Below are 19,380 nucleotides of genomic sequence, written 5' to 3'. Positions count from 1 at the left end.
TACATTGATTGTTGAAGGATGGTGGACATCAGTGAAAGCAGTTATGTTCATAAATGTCCAACCTTCATCCTAGCAACATAAATCTAGCAACACAATTAACTGGCTGCTGACAGGTGGCGTTCATCTTTTTCCGTTCAGAGTAATGGAAGTGTCACTCTGAGATAATAGTGCTGGTGGATGCTGGCCCAGGAACCTTACAGCTAAAATCACTCATACTGCACACTTGCCATGAGCCAATTAGAGAGCTCCAGCATAATCTCTCACCTAACGTACTTACAGGCCAACGTTGATTGCTCTTTCATTTAATCACTTTGTGCTCTTTGTATGGTTTATAGTCCAAAGGGGCTAAAAACTTCCCATTTGGCGTAATCTGAGCTGTTGGGTGCTAGTCCTGAAAAATTGCTCGTAGGTAATAATGCCAAGAAAGATTTCCTTCTGCCCAGGAGATACATATGCACAAAATATGATACAAAGAAAAAAGACTATTAAAAAAAAAAACCCTCACGGCAACAATGAATTTGAATTTGTGTGTGAACAGCTGGAAGGTAGGCAGCTTTGCTTACTGGCACAAATCAACACGCCAATGATTTTTTTATTTATTTTTAATTAGTGTAATTAAAGCAAATGCAATGTATGCAGTTTTGAGAAAGTAACATGAGCTTCCAAGACTCTGGTACTGCTGTGATTAAAAAGTTAAAGTGTAATACCTGTAAAATTCGATCCCCTTCTTTGATACGACCATCTCTGGCAGCAATGCTGTTTGGCCCAACCTGTTTGTTAAGAAAATCAAATAAGTATTAAAATACTGCGTACTGTGCATATAATACAACATACTGCATAAAATAATGTGTTCAAAATTGAAAACATGAACTAGAATCATATAGGCATACTTTACATTCTAGACATTATCTTTTTTGATGAAGCTTACCTTAATATATGGCAGTTGTATTATTACAGACAAACATTCATGTTTTGTATTTATACTGTTCAAAAAATATTCTGCCATGAAATAAAACCTTAATCTAACTTCACAACCTACAATACATATTGGAAACAAAGGTGTGTTTAAATTAGGACAAACCAAGATACTTTTGTACTGTTCTGAGAAATATATACAATTATCTATGATTTACAGTATATAGTTTGTGGTGAAAACTACTGGTTGGAAGAAGATTAAGTAAATCTTAGTTATGGCATCTTAATTGAACGAAAGCCTAAATCATTACTGTCCATGTGCATTACAGGCTCTTTACCCAATGAGGAACATGTCCACTTTGTTTCGTGGAATGTAACATGGAAAGGTCCCAAGTGAAAATATGAGACACGGTAGTCCCTGACTGCTTTTGCATCATCTGGAGTTTGTTAGGGATTTATGGCTGTTAACAAAAATATATGGGTCGATCTAATGCTTTATCAGAGTCCCACTTTGACTAATGGTCTACTGGACTTGGGGGCAGCACTATCTATCACCTTACCCTTCATTGTTATCTTTAACCATTCATTTTGCTCTGTCACAACAGCCGCTGCTATCCTTCTCATTAAAAGCAAAGCAATGTTTCTCATCTCATCAAGTTATTCAAGTAGGTTACTTTGGAGACGAGTCGGTTTAAAGATTCTTCTCTAACTACAGCTACAGAAGGATGTAGTTATTTATTACTACACAGTGAGCACAGCAATGATGCCACAATGAACTACTCAAGGGCCATGAATAAGGTAAATTGTATCTACAGGTTAAACATTACACAGGGCTTTATTCTGGAAAACTGCTTTGTGTAACTCCAGCCTAATAACAGTGTAGCCACATTACTACCTTATTAAGGTAATAAAACTAAGCATCAAAATAATGTACATGCATCCCATACTCCCAAATCATGAAAAATACTGGAAACAATAATTATGCTTTACAAATGCTAACTGCTAAATACACAGGCTTACAAGCCCTGTGCTGTCTAAAATACAGGCAGAATAATTCTGTTATGTGTATGTGTTTTTTTTTTTTTTTTTTGTGTTCCGTACCACACTCACATAAAGGTGTGTTTATCATTCGGATTACACTGATCTCTGATCCTGCAAATAGGTTTTCTATGGTCCTTTTAACGCAAGAATTATGCACAGGGTCAAAAAATATATTTCTACTTACAATCTTAAATTAGCAAATCAGATAACAGAAGTACTGGTTTAAATGAGTTTGCCTGTGGAGTGTGTAAGGACTAATAGAAAATATTCTATTTTCCACTCTATGGGAGACAAGAATTGTGACAGAGAAAACTAATTAAAAACTACAATTAAAAAATAAAAGGGGGAAGAAAATACATTACAAACTTGGCTTATTGTTCATGCACAGTCAATTCTGAAAAAAGGTACAAATATTTGCATAGAAACTATTTAACGGTAAAACTAATTGATGAAGTTTAAAACTAGTGCTGAGAAAAAGTTTGTGAACCCCAATGGTAATTATGTACATTCCATAGTTTTACCATGATAGCCTTCTTCAATCAAAACCAGTCTTAAATATCCAATAGACCAATTCCATGTTTTTTGAAACAAAACGATGTATGATTTAGACAAACAATGAGTAATTAAGATTCAGGGTATGTGAAAAAGTAAGTGAACCCCTGGTTTTATCAGCTCAATTAAGATGATAATTAGAATCAGGTGTTTAAATAATTAGGTATAGATCTTCATGGGTGAGTTTGGGAGGCCCCACCCTATATAAAGATCAGAAACTTTGTGAGTTTGGTCTTCACCATACAGGTGTGCGGAAACACATTATGCACAATCAATAGAAATCTCTGAGGGCCTCAGAAAAACAGTTATTGATGCTCATCAGTCTAGAAAGGGTTACAAAACCATTTCTAAGGATTTGGGGCTCCAACAATCTACTGTCAGACTGTCTACAAATGGAGAACTTTCAAGACCACAGTCACTCTACCCAGTAGCGGTCGTCCTACCAAAATCTCTTCAAGAACAAACCGGAAAATCATCAAAGAAGTTACAAAGAACCCCAGAGTAACATCCAAGGATCTGCAGGACACTCTTGCCTTGGCTAATATGAGTTTTCTGAAGTTCGCCAAAGAGCACATAGATGATCCACAAGACTCCTGGAACAAGGTTCTCTGGACAGACGAGTCAAAGGTAGAACTTTTCGGCATCAATGAGAAACATTATGTTTGGCGAAAACTAAACCCTGCATTTGAACAAAAGAACCTCATCCCAACCGTTAAGCATGGTGGTGGCAGTGTGATGGTTTGCCATCCTTGACACAACTATGAATTCTGCATTGTATCAGAAGATTCTAGAGAAGAATGTCAGGCTATCCTTCCATGAGCTGAAGCTGAACTGAAAGTAGGTTATGCAGCAAGACAATGTTCCTAAAAATACAAGCAGATCTACAAATAAATGTCTGCAGAAGAAGAAATTCTGCGATTTAGAATGGCCTAGTCAAAGTCCAGACCTAAACCCCATCGAAATGTTGTGGCAGGACCTGAAGCGAGCTGTCCATGCAAGGAAACCCTCAAATGTCACCGAGTTGAAGCAGTTCTGTAAGGAGGAATGGGCCAAAATTCCTCAAAACTGATGTGAAAGACTGACCAACAGTTACAGGAAACACTTAATTGAAATCATTGCTGCTCAAGGGGGTGCCACCAGTTACGGAATCTAAAGGTTCACATACTTTTTCACACATGGATATTGAATGTTGAATCATTTGTGGATAAATAAATGTTGAAAAAGTATCATGTTTTTGTATATTTTGTTTAATCATGTTATATTTATCTATTATTAGGACTTAGATTAAGATCTAATAACATTTTAGGTTTGCAATATGTGAAAATCCTAAGGGGTTCACAAACCTTTTCTCAGCACTGTATTTGGATACTTAGAATTACATTTGACTATTTATTTTGCTCAAAAGAATTATTATTATTATTATTATTATTATTATTATTATTATTATTATTATTATTATTATTATTATTATTTTCTACTTGTCATTGTGCAGTGTTTCATAATTAAAACCCAATATTAAAGCATTTGCCTAAAATAAATAGGCAGTATAATTATATTACGTGGGCAACTCAATTCAGTAAGGCAATTTGAACTGTCAGGCTTTGGCTACCAGCCAGCCTTTGTCAGTAGGGGTGGTGAAGCTGTACTTCACTCATTTCCCATGTTTCTTACCTCACTAACATAGATGCTCATATCCTCTTCATCATCAGTCCTATAGCACAAGGTAAGTCCAAGCTTCTCCTGGCTGTTGACACGGCACAGTTCAACTTCCTAGAAAACAAAACAAACCAGGGGTCTTTTTTCTTTCTTTTACATTTTCTTTTATTTTCTGGAAAGCACTTGGCTTTGGAAAAAATTCCTTTGAAAGCAGGTGAATGGCACTTATCCTGTGTAACTTGGAAAGAACACAATCTACTTTAACTCTATTTGCAATTCATTACGTTAGAATCACTTCGCAGATAGTGTGTAGTACTGTAGTTCTGATGCCAGAGCGCTGCCCTCGCTAGAGTCATTCCATAAACCCCTTGAATATTAACAGTATTTGAGCAAGCTGTTACATACAGTAATTTCCACTGATTGTTTCAGCCAATGGGTTTTGTGTATAAGTTCTCTGAAGAAAAGTTGCTATGCAAAATTGGTGCTAATTATTTAGTCCTGATGCGGTAGCATATGCAGTCTCCTTGCATTGGTGCAGTGTGTAACAAAGTGCTATTTCAACACCTCACCATGTACAGTGTTATCAACTGTGAGCAACTAGCAAATCAACCAGCATTTAGATTTCTGAAAGCTCTAACAAACCTGCAAGCTCAGGTTTTGACAACCTCTTGCTGTTTCACAGAATCAGATCAAAGTACTGTTGACAGCACAGCTAATTGGTATCAGAAATATTGGAATTCTTACATTCGCTCTCCTTTTTATAAAGCTTACGGAAAATGTTAATTGTGCCGCGCTGTACATCATGTCAGTCAATACTATCTGACTCCCTACATTTAGACTAGATGCATCCAGCAAACTCTGTATTTCATAAACCCCAAATGTACTTGAGTGTTAGACAAAGGCATTGTGAGACTCCATGAGAGAAGTATAGTACTCCAGTGGCTGTTTTCGGATAATCCCCTTACCAAATGTGACTGAAAGGGTAATTAAGTGAAAGTGCTCCCCCTTACCCTTTCTGCCACTGACACTGAACGTATTTCCTCAAAGTGCAGCTATGGACGCGCGAGTACTCGGTTTGCACACGCTCCCCCATAACGTGCAGTTAAGAACTGGCAGGTGTGTTCCCCTTAATGTTGGAGTCCAGCTGCAGTAGTACAATTAGTGGGGAAAAAAACACATATTTGTTTAATTATGCTATTTTATGCTAAACTGAAAACTTAAACTGTTAATATACTAAAGGGAAAGCTGAATCAAGAATTTCAATGCGGAGTTCATGACATGTGGTGTGATTTATTTGTACACCACACTGAGCCTATTTTAACACTTGGGAATCGGACAATGCAATGTCTTTGCCTGAACTCATGAAGGTCTGTAAAGAACACGACCTGGGACTTCTGTATCCTGATGTATTCGACCTACTGGTGCTTTTGGCCACGCTACAGTACCTGTTACAGTTGCAACTGCAGAAAGATGTTTCAGTGTTAAAAAGCTCCACAGCGTCTGGACTTTCATTGAAATGGTGAGTGTAATGCTATTTATTTATATAACTATATCAACACATGCATACATATTATATATACAGTATATTGTTTAATGCGCCCCCCACCCCCCAAGTTTTTATGCATGCACACGCCCCTGATTATCTGGTACTGGATTTCTTAAAAAAAAAAAAAAAAAAAAAAAAAAAAAAAAAACAGAAGGGGAGTCCTCTTCATCCCTGATATGGAGTTTACTGTGTTTTAGTTTCTGAAGGTTAGTTTTCTGGTTTTAGTAATCATAGTTTAGTGACTGAACTAAATTCCAGATGTCTTCTTAAAAACAGTCTATTAATTCCATGTTGGTTGAGTGCAAGAATACGGTAACTACAAAATTCCAAACAATTATATTACATTTTAAATGGTCATATCCAAAACTAGGATTAACTGAATTCCAATGTTCTTGCTCTCAGCCAGTGACTATCTGTAAAAGATTATATATTTATCGTCACTGCCTTGGTAAAAAAAAAAAAAGAAAATTCCATGCAAAGGTGTTAACAGAACAGATTATTATTTTAGACAGAACACATTTCAATTCAATACTCCCAGCTTGTACTGTATTAATAGGATCCATGGCTTAAAAGAAATAATCCACCGTGGCAGGCCTGCTTTACACTCTCTTCCCACATGTAGGTTATATAACCGAACATTTTGAAGAGGATTAAAGTATTTGTCATAATCACTGCTTCCCAACATGTAACCAATACTTTTTTTTTTTATTTTTTCAGAGATATATAAATGTTTATCTTGCAGAAAAATGGGGCAGACATCATGCTGTAGATTTTTGTGATCACTGCTGACTGCTGTTATTTGCATTTCTTTAGGAAACTGTAATACTACTAATGCATTACTATTAAGAGTAAGCTAATATGCATGCAAGCCATGGAACCATGGATTCCTTCTACAAAAAATAAATGGAAAAAGACAAAACTATTTTTCTTAAAGTGGACAATGAACAAGCCAGGGGAATGATGTGCTTTCTGATTTAAAATGACAAAATAATAATAATAATAATAATATAGCCACACCTTCCCTTTTCTATGTATATTTTCTGCATGTCTATTTAAAATAGGCTTGTGTCCTCTATTTATGTTCTGGGTAGGAACACAATCGGCTATAGGTGCAAAGCAGTTCTGCTAATTGGCAAATTCATTACCAAGAACAGCTATAGATGGGGACTGTCACAAGTGCTCAACACGTTAGCATTTTTAGAGAACGATTATAAGCTAAATAAAAATTTATATCAGATAATGCTTTCAATACCAAACACCTTGTCTTCTTTACCCCAAGCTCATGCTATTCACGTTACGCTTGTGATATTTTTGCCACCTATCCAACCCATAATTCATAATCTATGTCAGCTGTAACACTTATTGCACCAAAAATGTAGCAGTGAAATAAAATTGTCAGATTCATTGTTAAATATATTTTAACAAGGTTGCTCTCTCAACCCCCCCAACCATGTCCCCATGATTTTATATTATGGTAGATTGGATGGAGAATTGTAATGCAAACGATTGCTGATATTGGTCTATGCTGATTTCAGGCTGCAGGTCAGCAAGTGATACATTATTAACTTAGACTGATAAATTGTACAGCTGTGTAGATTGGCTATGAGAGATCTATGTGCGGCGTTAATTGGCTTCCCATTGTTTTCAATAGGGACTCACTGGCCCCTATTTAGCAATCAAGCTTATTCCTATAAGCATCAGCCACTTGTAATGTCACCCAGGATAAGGGCGCCTGCTAATAAATAAATAAATAAATAAATAATAAGTATGAGTAAAGATCTTTGTGGCAAACGTAGTGTTCTGAAAATGCAAATACTATTTGGCCACAGTTTTTGTCTTTGATATGTACCCCTATGATAAAGAGTAAGAACCCTTTGGTATACCACGATAAGAAGATAGTAAACATATCAGTGGCAACAAGAACCACCCATCATTTAAGCAGCTGCGCATTACAGAAACAATCTCTCCAATGTCTGTCTGCTGCAAGAATGTTTCTGCCCACGACGAGATCCTGTACTGGGGGAGGCAGGTGTGGGACTGAAGCATTAGATGAGGTTTAGGATTAGAGTATGAGTCGGCTATGCTGATTTTTTTTTTTTTTCAGTGAGAAACAGTAACGCTTCAGAGATAAATCACTCATAGGTTTCATTGGTCTTCTGTTTTTCAAGGCTGAGGTTTATGGTTCCTTTTTTTCCTAAAACAAATGCTCATTTGGCATGGTAAAGGATGTTTAAAATCAGTGATGCACTTGTTGTTGACAATAGCCAATTATGCAATATAGCAAGATAGGGTGTGTGTTGTGGGCTATAGTCACTCTTCAGGTGTGTTGTGAGGTACAAGGCAAAGCCGTCAACCAATCCATATATCCTACCACACCCCCCCGGAGTGCCATACGGAGACTATACAATAGCTTTGAGGCAATTTTAAATGAAACTGACAGCTGACAAAAACAGGTTTAATGAGAACCATGGCAATTTCCCCAGGTATGGCAACACATAGCCAACAGGGGTTCTGAAGCTTTTTTGAATCGCGCCCCACCGTAGTTATTATTGGGGTTTTTAGACGATGATGCACCTGCACAACTTGTAATTAATTACTCTTGAGTATTAGAAGTTGATAAATTAGTAGGTACATCACTGTAGATAGTCACTAAAATAAGCAATTACAACAACAGAGAGTGTAATTATTTTCTCCAAGGTTTGTAATTAAAGCGGATCATGTTAATTGAAGTCTAAACTTATTTGTTAGAGGCCAAGTGACTGAGATTTTATAATGAACAGTCAGAACTAGTACGCTTGTTTACACTCTTCCCATTGGGTAAAGGGATGTAATAGCTTACTTGTCTTATCTGAATGATTTTAATAAAAGTTAATATACTTCTGCTCATAATGCGTGTCAAACGTAATGAAGCTGTACTGGGATAGCCATAATAATTCCGTCTCATGAAAGGCTTGCTTTCCATTAAATCACAGTTTCTTGACTGGTAGGGTAGGAAGTACTAACTCTGTTCACATGGATGTCATGTCCATGACTGGTACATGACTGGCATTTACAATTTCTCAATTCACTTATACTGTAATGATATTCACACTGAGGTGGATTTTGAATGGCTGGTTTTGTTTGGGCGGATTAAACTGTTTTCAGTGCACAATGTTTTTCACCTGCTTTATGTTCATATTGATTGATATGGTTTTTTTGTATCCTAGTTTGGGTACCAACATTTTTCAATCCTTAATCCATAATGTTTTCAGTTGACAACTGTATGCCGTGAATACATCACACCTCTTAACTAAAAAGTACAGTGCTTGCTATTTTAGTTTGTGAGGTTAGAGGCATTATTACTATTATAATTATTACACTGCATATTTTTCTTCTTCCTGAATTAGCCGAACAAGCTGTCTTTCTCAGTATTTAGCACCCTTTTTACAGTTTGTTTTCCTTCCTAACAAGATTATTTACAGGCACAAACAAACAAAGCAGAAATAGCATTTTTACATCACATGACTTATGCAGACTTGTAAAGGATTCCTGTTGTCCTTGTGTCTGGCTGCGAGTTCCTATAGCTGGTTCTCTGGTCCTGATGCGAGTGCAGCTCCTCCTGCTACTTAAATTGCACAGCAAACTCTTTATTTCAGGCAGGAGGTCTGCCTTTGGCAGTAAATTAATGACTGATTGTGTGATTAGTGGAGATTACAGTTTAACGCGAGTGTGCATTTACTGCTGTCATAACATGTCTGCCTTTCATGATCTGGGATTATTATTACTAGTCGTAAAGGGGACACTGCTAAAATGTGGTCCACTGTAATAGAAGACCCCTCAGTATTTTTGATCTCATTAAATGATTTTACAGTAACCAGTTATAAAGGTTTGAGATCGTTTGTTTCCACTGACATATCGTATGAGGTTTTATTGCAAATTGTGACATGTTGATCTACTTGGCGACAACACTGGATTGCTAAATGTAGATGTATTTTTCCAAAACAAACAGTTGATTTGCAATCAGACACCACATCGTAGTGTTATTTAAGGAAAACTGACAGTAAAAAGGTCACAGTTTACTAAGGATTACAAACCAGTTTGAGCTGACAAGTGTTTAACAATTTTGAACGTAACTATTGTTATAAGCCATTGGTACAGTGTTCAAAATAATGTTATAAAGCAGAACCAGTTGAAAGGCTGTATGGTCGTGACTCACAATGTCCCTGTAGTGTCTCTTTACTTGCAAAAGTCGTTCTGAAGGTGAAACGCATATAAAATGGTCTAAACATTACTTCTGATTTAAGATTTAACATGTTTTCACAGGTTGCTTTCCTGTAGGTTATCCTGTAGTTTGAAATTGACAATTCTAAACACATTTTCCGTTAGCATTCAGAAAACAGAAACGCAATGAAGGGAGACGTCTAACAGCGACATTCCATCGTATGAGGAGCCACACTCTGCCTGTTCCTCAATGGCTTGGAAATGCAATGTATTAAAATGAAACGACATAATGACATATGTAGACATTTCAGGCATCAAAAGCAACAATAAATTAGCCATTAGCGTCTAATTAACACATTGCACCTGAAATGAAATGCCATGAAGAGGACACAAGACTTGTCAATCCCCAACACAATGCATTAGCTCTGGTTTTTACAATCATTTGGAATCACTAAATGAAGGTAACAAAATGCAAAGCACATATGCATTTAAATGTTAGTTTACTACTGTTCTGAAATAAGTCAAGCCAAGTTGACAATTATTTCGGCTAATGTTGAATCACTGATGCTGGCACTAGCCAAAACATTTGTCTGCTTTTGATGCGAAGCACTGTACAGCAGGGTTAGGCAAGGTCAGCACTTCAAGTCCAGGTCTTTGTTCCAATCATGTCCTTAGTTGTTAAATTTTACCAATTAAACCTCTGACCAGACCCTAAAGCGTAATAATCGTACATATAAAACCAGCGATGCACCCCAGGACCGGAGTGGACACTGTGGAGGGGTAAATTCTTGGTAATGAAAACACATATTTTAGTAGATTTTATAGACTAGAACAATTTTTTAAACTTTCGACTATTCTGGCTCACAATATGTCAACTATTATATCAGAAGCTTACTGCTTTTCAGAAGTATCATAAGTTTGGATGATTTTTGTCTACTATTCCTTGTTAAGCTATGTTACCTAGTGTATCAGGCAATGGTAACAGACTAACAATAAATTTGTATGCTATATTTATTATGTATTTTATTCCAGCAGGTTGCCCTCACAATCATGGGTTTTCCAGTGTGTTGGTTTTCTTGGGCAGCAAACTACACCATGGGATGTCATATGAACATAATAAATTTTACAAAACGAGAGTTGGTTCCAGACCCTCACAATTCTCTGTGTAAAAAAGTGCCTCCTATTTTCTGTTCTGAATGCCCATTTGTTTAATCTTCATTTGTGACCCCTGGTTTCTTTTTTCAGGTTGAAAAAGTCCCTTGGGTTGACATTGTCAATAGCTTATAGAATTTGTCAAAAGTGCTAAAGGAAACAGATTACTGACAAACGTTTAGATTACAAATAGACTCAATGTCACTCAATATTCTTAGTTTCTTTTAGTATTAATATATACAGTATACCACGATTGAGTGTTTGTAGTTATGGGTAAAATAGAGCAACACTGTTTGGGCCCATTTTTGGTGAGAAGCCCTTTGCACTTAAGTGACATCTCACGATGTAGCACATTAAACAGTAAAGCAGAGTCCTGGTAAATTGTAGTAATGTATGTGTCGTAGAAAATGTGGAACCAAACAAATCATATCATTTGTAAAAAGCTGTCACAAGTAACCCTTATGGGCAACAATAGCGAATCAGCAATAACAAGGTGAAATTTCAGGTTAACAGTGGTCACTATTATGGGGTGGTTCTTGGAAATGGCAAAAGTTATTACTAAAGGAGAGACAGCATGAACAAGAATAATAAAAAAGATCACCTCATACTCAAACTCCTGTGTCTGGTCTGCATCAGCAGGCATGCTCGAGAGAAACTCATTTCCTTCATAATATTCATGCTCCATTGGATGTAGTGAGTGACAGCTACACGAGGACAGAAAAACAAATTCAGACGATAGGCCACTTTTTTTCAAGTAGGAATATGATATGATCTGTGTTTATATGCAATGGCATAATCAGCTATCATAAAACCAAACGCTGGAAATGAGAAAACTGTCAAGAATATAAAGTTGTTTAACACACAGACACAAACTTGGTCATATTTTTCTAATTACATATTTTGCAATATCGTTTCGTTAGTTTAATATTTATGTTTGTTCTAGGAACAATCAAAAGTGACTATTTCTGGTTTCAGTTTTACAGCTGACTTTAAACATACATATAATTATATAGAAGACTTTAAAAAAAAAGTACTAGTGTCTTAACTTCCAATTTCTACTTTATATTATACATGCTGTATAGTGACACATTGTTGGTGTTACTCCTACTTAAATTGCATAGCATTCCAGTTTATATTCTGCCAATATTACCTGCAAGATATGTGCATATTACCAAGAAATGTTCATTTTCACAACTCAACTGCCATCTAAATGCATTAAAATGTTGTCACTTTTGGGGCAGCCACTTGTGACAGTTTGAAAGTATTTTTAGAGCCATTAAATTGTTGGTCTTTGGGTATTGAAATCAAATCAGAAATTCAAATTAACCTTTGATGTAACTTTGCTAATAGGTTTGTTATATATTGTCACACGTTTTCCCCCCGTCACTAAAGATAACACAAATTGATAATTCTGACATTTAAACCACTCCAAATTGCCATAGATAGCACTCTTGACTAAGTCCTGAGGTATCATTGGGTGGATTTTGTCTGGATTTTATGAACTGGGAGGATGCTGAATGTTTAATTGCTGATAACACCAGAAACCTAATGGCAGCAATGGTGGCATTATTTAATACTCAATTTGAAACAAATGGGACCTATTCACAAAATATCTGGGACGGTTTTACGGAATGTTTTTAAAGCCCATTTCGATCAAGTTCAATCAAACATTAGTTCTGATCTCCTTGTTCTGCAATACCTTTACAGACACATCCAAAATAAACCTCAAAACACAACTTTGTGCATGTGCTGTCTGTTGCTATGCTACATAACTTCAACAAGTACATATGTGTGGGTGTGATTTGAAAACTACAACATTGAGAAAGAAGACAAGGAAGTAGCAGTTAGTTACGTATGCTGTCATGCACTAACCATATAAACAAGCAAACAGCATACCTGTCAGAAAGCAGGAAGGGGCAGATGTCAGGTACAGGAGGAGTCGATGGCCTTAACTTGGAGAGAGCCATAATGTGTTCAAAAGTAATGTCCGTCTGAGTGCAAACATCCACCAGATGGATTTCCTGAGATGTCCCATGATTCTTTGTGATGGGAGCTCTTCTTAAAACTTGAACTACAATTGGTTCCTTGGCACTGCGAAAGGCTCCTACAGCTTCCTCGTGCGTGGCCTTCAACAGATCCCTCCCATTGACCTGTAGAGAAAATATACAGATTGTTATACTGACATTCAGATAATATTTGAATCAATTATTAATTCCCAATATGTTTAAACAGGTGCAGAAGATAACTAAAGACAAATTCTTATTTTACAGTTGTGACCGGGGCAACTGGGGAGGGGAAAGTGAGACCTGTAGCACTTGTGTATATATTTCTTTTTAAAAATGTTTTACAAGGAAATGATCCAAGCTATCTTGTTCCAAGAGTGTCTATTTAAAAATCACAGTTAGAATCACTGTTCAATGTTGTAAAACAGGATATTCAGTTCCAACTGAAATGATTTATGTAAGGTAATCCAGGAATCAGTCCAACTGAAGTACCATTAAAAAATGGAACCACTCTATGTGTGGGTATTAACATTTGGAAAGTTCTGATTTACAGCAAAAGGCAATAGGACCTGCAGACAGACAGTTAGTGTAATAACTGGCATGTATTTGTCTTTAAAAGCAGAAATCATAAAGAAAGGATGTGCCTCTTAAGATTGTCCCTTTCTGTGTTTTATAACAAATTATCTTAACCCTTTCCCCTGAATGGATGGCTTCTGAATTTTGATATAACCAAGTTGCAATCCTGGAGGATCAATTCAAGCTCCTTTCAACGGTAAAAAAAAAAAAAAAAAAAAAAAAAAAAAAAAGTGTGGCTTTTGATGTCTCTTTGCTCTTGTGTAGTGTAGTGGCGCTATCTATAAAGAGGAGTCTATTTATTACTGCAATCCATAACAGTGTAAATGCTATAATGGCTTTATTGCTATCTGAAGCACCTACTTCTAGGCATTCAGAATCATTTCCCATTCCTTGACAGAAAAAAATTGCTGTAAAAAGTGAAATACTGTAGTATGACTCCAACAATGTTTCAATTGCCAAAGTGTTTTTTTTTTTTTTTTAACATTTAGAGAATGCCAAACTATTACCAGGATGTCTTTTTGTTGTTGTTGTTTTTTTACATTTCATATTTAGGAACACTATAGAAATAAACCAATACTTCAGCTGTTTCAACAATATTAACTCTTCACACAGAGTCATGCATTCATTTAAAAGGCAATATAAAACTCACAGATGGTTCAGAGTTGAGAAGTCATTATTCCACTTGCAGCAGATTCCCTCTGAAAACTACAGTATGACACCTCAATAAGCTCACCTATTGCTTTCACAGATTTTACACTGATCACCAAAGTTGAGGATCATTTAATTATTTTAGTGTGGTATGCATACATTGTATTTTTAAAATGTTTTTGTGATTGCTGCAGCATTTGTAAAGCCCTGAAGTGTCTAGAACAACCGACTGAGATGCTTGGATTTGCCAATGCAATTAAAGAGCTTCTAGAGGTGATCGAATTGACTTTGAATTCATAGCTCATAAAGAATATGCTCTGGCCCTGCTCCAAGTTTGTTTAAATTCTATCACTTCATGATTTTATAGTGTAATTCAGACATTCTGAATTAAACTGCTGGATGTGTTAGAAGCCTAAGATAATACTGTATTAATTTATATTGTGCTACTATTGAATACAATGCAGTGTTCACAGTATGTAATACTTTTTAGAGTTCTTTTTAAGTAAGTTGCAAATGTTTGCAATCACTAACAGGGTAAGAAAAGAACCAAATTGAATTGACTGAATGGTAGTTATCCATACAGCAGCAAAGAAATACAGTCGAAATTGACGGTCCATTAGGCTGTGTAATGTGAAAAAAAGAAGAGGGACAAATTGACTTGAATGCAGACTTGTACATGTTACACTACAGAAACAAAAAAAGACAATCTCCATTCTGGTGTGTGTTTAAATGAAGTGCTCTAAGCAACACCAATCATGATGATGCATGTTGATTGCAGACCTTGTGGTCAATTGCATTGGTTAGTCTGTTGTCCCCGAAGAGGCTGCTGTAGTTTTTGATCTGGTGTGTGTGTGTGTGTGTGTGTGTAATGATAAAATACAAAGCACGTAATCATACTGTATGTCTGCTGGGCCTGGTGATTTGCGGGTTTGGAAAGCCATGTGATTGAGAGTGTTCCACTCGTGAGAACGGTGCCCTTCCCGATGTTAAAAAGGACCTTCGGCTCTTTAGTTTCCAACCAATGGACGCAGTCAACCGACAACATCTTAAAAATCCATTTATTAAATTACACATAGCCACAACATGGGGTAAGCATAACAAATGAAAAAAAAACAGATGTTTTAGCTTGGGATCATAGTGTCTGTTTAAGCTTAGAGTAGGCTTTCTACTAGACTGGCTTCCTCTGGCAACTGTGACCTACTAAAAGCATAGCAGGCTTGACAGAACAAATAAACAATGTTATACTTTTAAATAACCTTTCCCTTGTCCTCTTCTTTTAAAAGCTGTTTATGCAGCAACATCTTCAGTAAAGCTTTAATTAATACAGGCTTGCATTGTAATAATAAATCTGGTGTTATGCATGTCATGTATTTTAGTAAAGTGAGAAACCAAGACAATGAAGAACCCTATAATATATACTAGCTACATTAAAGCAGTACAGAAAGTTCTGTTTTTTATAATGTTCCCCTATATGTAAAACTGTAATTTGGTGGATATATACAGTATTTGTTAAGTTTATATAGCAATAGCCTGGGCAGGTGCTAAGTTTGCTGAGAATTTCTATAGGCTTCTAAAGGGAGCCCAGAACATAGCGCTACGATGTCAATGAACAACACTGGATCACGTATAACGCAATGTCTTTTATACTGAAAAGTGTTTCATTGTCTGGTAAGGCATAAGAAATAGTGTGAGCCACAGAAATCCTTAACAAAATCAATATCTGTATATTCAGCTAACTAAAAACAGAAAATAATGAGATTATTATAATATAGTATTATGAGCATTAAATGTAAAATCCCCACAATGTGTAATTAGCTGCTTTGCCTTTTCATAACAGATTGTTTTAGTTCAGTGTTGCCCTGTAAATAAGGGAACAGGAGGCGCACATTTGTATCTTGCAGGATTCGTAAACAAAGGACTACAGCAGACAAATGAGCATGACAAGAGCTTCTGACAGACTGGGTGGAACAAAATGATGTAATTTCTACTGCCAGTCTCTCTGGTCCTATCTGACCTGTGTCAGTACTGTGCATATGATTGTTAATATGTCATACTGTTAAATTCAAGATTTTGCCTTAAAGAAAAATTGGAAAGGAGTTGTTTTTCTAACATGAGTACCAGATGGACTAATCATCTACAGTAAACCACATGATATTAAGTAAAGAATACAGCCTTTAATATGCAAGTTGTATCATTTCCATACCTGATGAAGATTCTGTTTAATGACTGCACCATTAGATTTGCTGGCTAATGTGTGCCAGATGTCAACAGTGGAGCCTGTCCAAAAAAAAGGCAAGCAATAGGCATTGCTTGGATCAAGTCCTCAATATAATACAAAAGCTATATACTTCCTGCCATTTCTGAAATCAGCATAGTAGCTTAACAACGATATGGGGTGGGGGGGGGGGGGGGTAAGCCACATGAAAAACCACAACTTGGAGATTTATAAAGAGAGAACTAGCTGCCTTCCATTAGAAAAAAAAACAAACAAACCAAAAAAAAAAACATGGGCTTCTTTGCAACCTCAGACATTAAAATGCAGAGCTTATCTTGGTCAACACTTCTTAACCATTTTTAGCCATCCAATTCAAACAACGTTTAACGGTAGCAGAAATGTCAATGATTTTAAATCAATTCTGGGAAGCTAGACATAACATGTTTTTGTCTTCTGAACACTAATAAAAGCTGCAGGTGTTTTTTTGTGTCTAGAAACAATATACAACTACAGTATAGCACAGGTGAGATTCAGTTGCTTTGTATTAGGTACAGGACCCATTCACAACAGGATTGAACATTTTCAATCAACCTAAAACATTCTGCACGCTTCCTAAAACTCCACACATCAACAACATGAACACAACCGTTTACTTGACTAGCAAACTGAATCTTTCCCAAAATGAAATGAATAACAAGTTATTTTACTTAATATTCACCATATACTAATGTTCTAATATTGTAATGTTACACTGTCCATCTCAGATATTATGATCAACACCAGTGGTCAAGGTGACTACCCACTAATGACACCCTAAAGGCGCCCTATAACCATGAACTACAGATGATGTAGCTTAACAGTGATGAATGGGCAATGGGTAATGTTCTTGTTTAAAGAGATTCTAGAGAAATCTTTACTTTAAGAGACAATGTGGTTTAATTTCTGATTAGGGTTGCTGCCAATACAGCACATTATTCACCCTTCATGATAGATTACAACATCTAGAATATGAGTTCTACCCAAAGGGCAAACATACAATAACACACAAATGGTATGAGACACGGTGTATGATATTTTAAGGGGCACTTTTTAAACAGAGTACTGTGAACAACAATGACAAGAAAATAGTAAGGAAACTGCATCAGGAGACTGAGGATAGCTAAATAATAAATAATAAAAACTTTTTTTTTTTTTTTTTGGTGAAACACTTTGAAAATACACATCAATTGCATGTTTTATTGCACAATGATAGATACGTTATAGAGAACCTCTTTGATTGCATTGGCAAATCCAATTCGTTTTTACCATGTAGAGTCAAATAATTAACGAGCTTTGTTTTAAAACACATTGTTCAATATCTGAACTGCTAAATACATGCAGCAGGCGTTCTGAATTCATTACAGAGCAACAGTAATTTATGAACTTCAGTCGAAGCGAATCGCTGAACTACAAAAATCCTTAGGCAATAAACAGTAAAATGAACTGCATCAAATAAATCACACGTTTTACAATTTATAAACAAAAAATATATAATTAAAGCAAGGTTTTTTACATGCATATGTATATGGTTTTTATATAGGCCTACTCCCTCATTTCACCTAATTATGGTACCATTACATTAACTAAGTGCTTGTTGAAACAAATTTCAGGTTAGTGAAAGGATGTATGTCCAGAGACTAAGGACTGATCAAGGCATTGCTCCACTAGAAATCAGCCTTCAGCATATCAACTTCAGACGAGAAGTGTTGTCATTCATGTGTAAAATCCACATGAGCTTGATACTGTAGTTTGCACAGAAGCACAAATGGCCTGATAAAAGCATAATAATGTATGTTGTTTTTCAATTCATTTTGTTTCAGAAATTCAAAGCCAAAAGAATCAGAAACCCTCGCTTAGGCACTCTCCTCAAGTGGGGAATGATTATAAAGACTGCTAACAATTCTGGGAAACATCTGAAGGATTGATATTTACTGATTTAGATAATGTAATGTACTTTTGATGCGTTCCCCATGCACCCATCAAAGCTAAAACTGACCGTTTGATAAATGCCATTAGTGCATTTCTATTATACTAACTCATTAGATATTTGTACTTAACAGTTAATAGTATATAAATGAAGGTGAATGTTTTCCATTAAACCGACTATCACTATATCACATCCACTGGTATTCATTAAACTAAATTGGTTCATGTCATACTTAGTGTGTTTCAATTATCTTTCATAAACACCTTATTGTTTTGAAACCACAGGCCAATGTCAATGCGAAATAGGCCTAAATGTAACAAAGTAAACACTTATTTCAAAAGAGCTAGTAAATCCCTAATGGCAATGTTCATTTTACCACAATGGTAAAAGCTGGGACTATCCCAAAATGTCAGGCTAAAACATGACCGCCCATTCTGTCTTGGAAAGCAGTTATGAGTATATAAATCACTCATGACAATCAAAGCCATGATCTGCACTAGTCCTGGTGCTTGCTGCTCTTATCCGATGACATGGAACTGCAGTAAAAAGGCCAAGCCACCAGGGAAATTTGACAATCCTCCACATTTCAGCATGAACCAACTACCATCCAGCCTTTAACCTTCAACTGCATGAAACACACTGAACATACCTTTCACAAAACAATATGTATTCAGACATTCTCAGTTTGAAATATTGTGCTTTCTAGCTCGCTGTTATTCATACCATGCGTTATATCATCAGCCGTTGTGAATATTAATCTTTTGTTCTGTTAGGTGAAATCTTACAGTTTTTTAATAATAAACATGATTTTTGTTGGGGCATGAAGGAATGACCTCAAATATAAGCTTCATTCAAAATAAAAGCATATTGTTGAGACTGTTGATCAATGTTAATTAATTAAGCATCACTT

At 36.1% G+C, this 19,380-nt stretch overlaps 1 protein-coding gene across 1 annotated transcript in view; it reads right to left on the bottom strand.

Moving 5' to 3' along the window:
* The window catches only part of LOC121319970 (PDZ domain-containing RING finger protein 4-like), a 43,806-nt gene that overhangs the window by 10,855 nt on the left and 13,571 nt on the right, over positions 1 to 19,380 (bottom strand). Inside the window, exons 2-5 of the mRNA XM_041258001.1 lie at positions 12,959 to 13,212; positions 11,664 to 11,766; positions 4,180 to 4,278; positions 708 to 770 (exon numbers count right to left, since the gene is read on the bottom strand). Coding sequence (XP_041113935.1) covers positions 708 to 770; positions 4,180 to 4,278; positions 11,664 to 11,766; positions 12,959 to 13,212 — 519 coding nt within the window. The remainder of the gene's footprint in view (positions 1 to 707; positions 771 to 4,179; positions 4,279 to 11,663; positions 11,767 to 12,958; positions 13,213 to 19,380) is intronic.

Source organism: Polyodon spathula, chromosome 8 (genome assembly GCF_017654505.1).
Source record: "Polyodon spathula isolate WHYD16114869_AA chromosome 8, ASM1765450v1, whole genome shotgun sequence".
In the NCBI taxonomy this organism is placed as follows: Eukaryota; Metazoa; Chordata; class Actinopteri; order Acipenseriformes; family Polyodontidae; genus Polyodon; species Polyodon spathula.
Note: the sequence above shows the minus strand (reverse complement) of the source record. Positions and strands in the feature narration are given on the sequence as shown.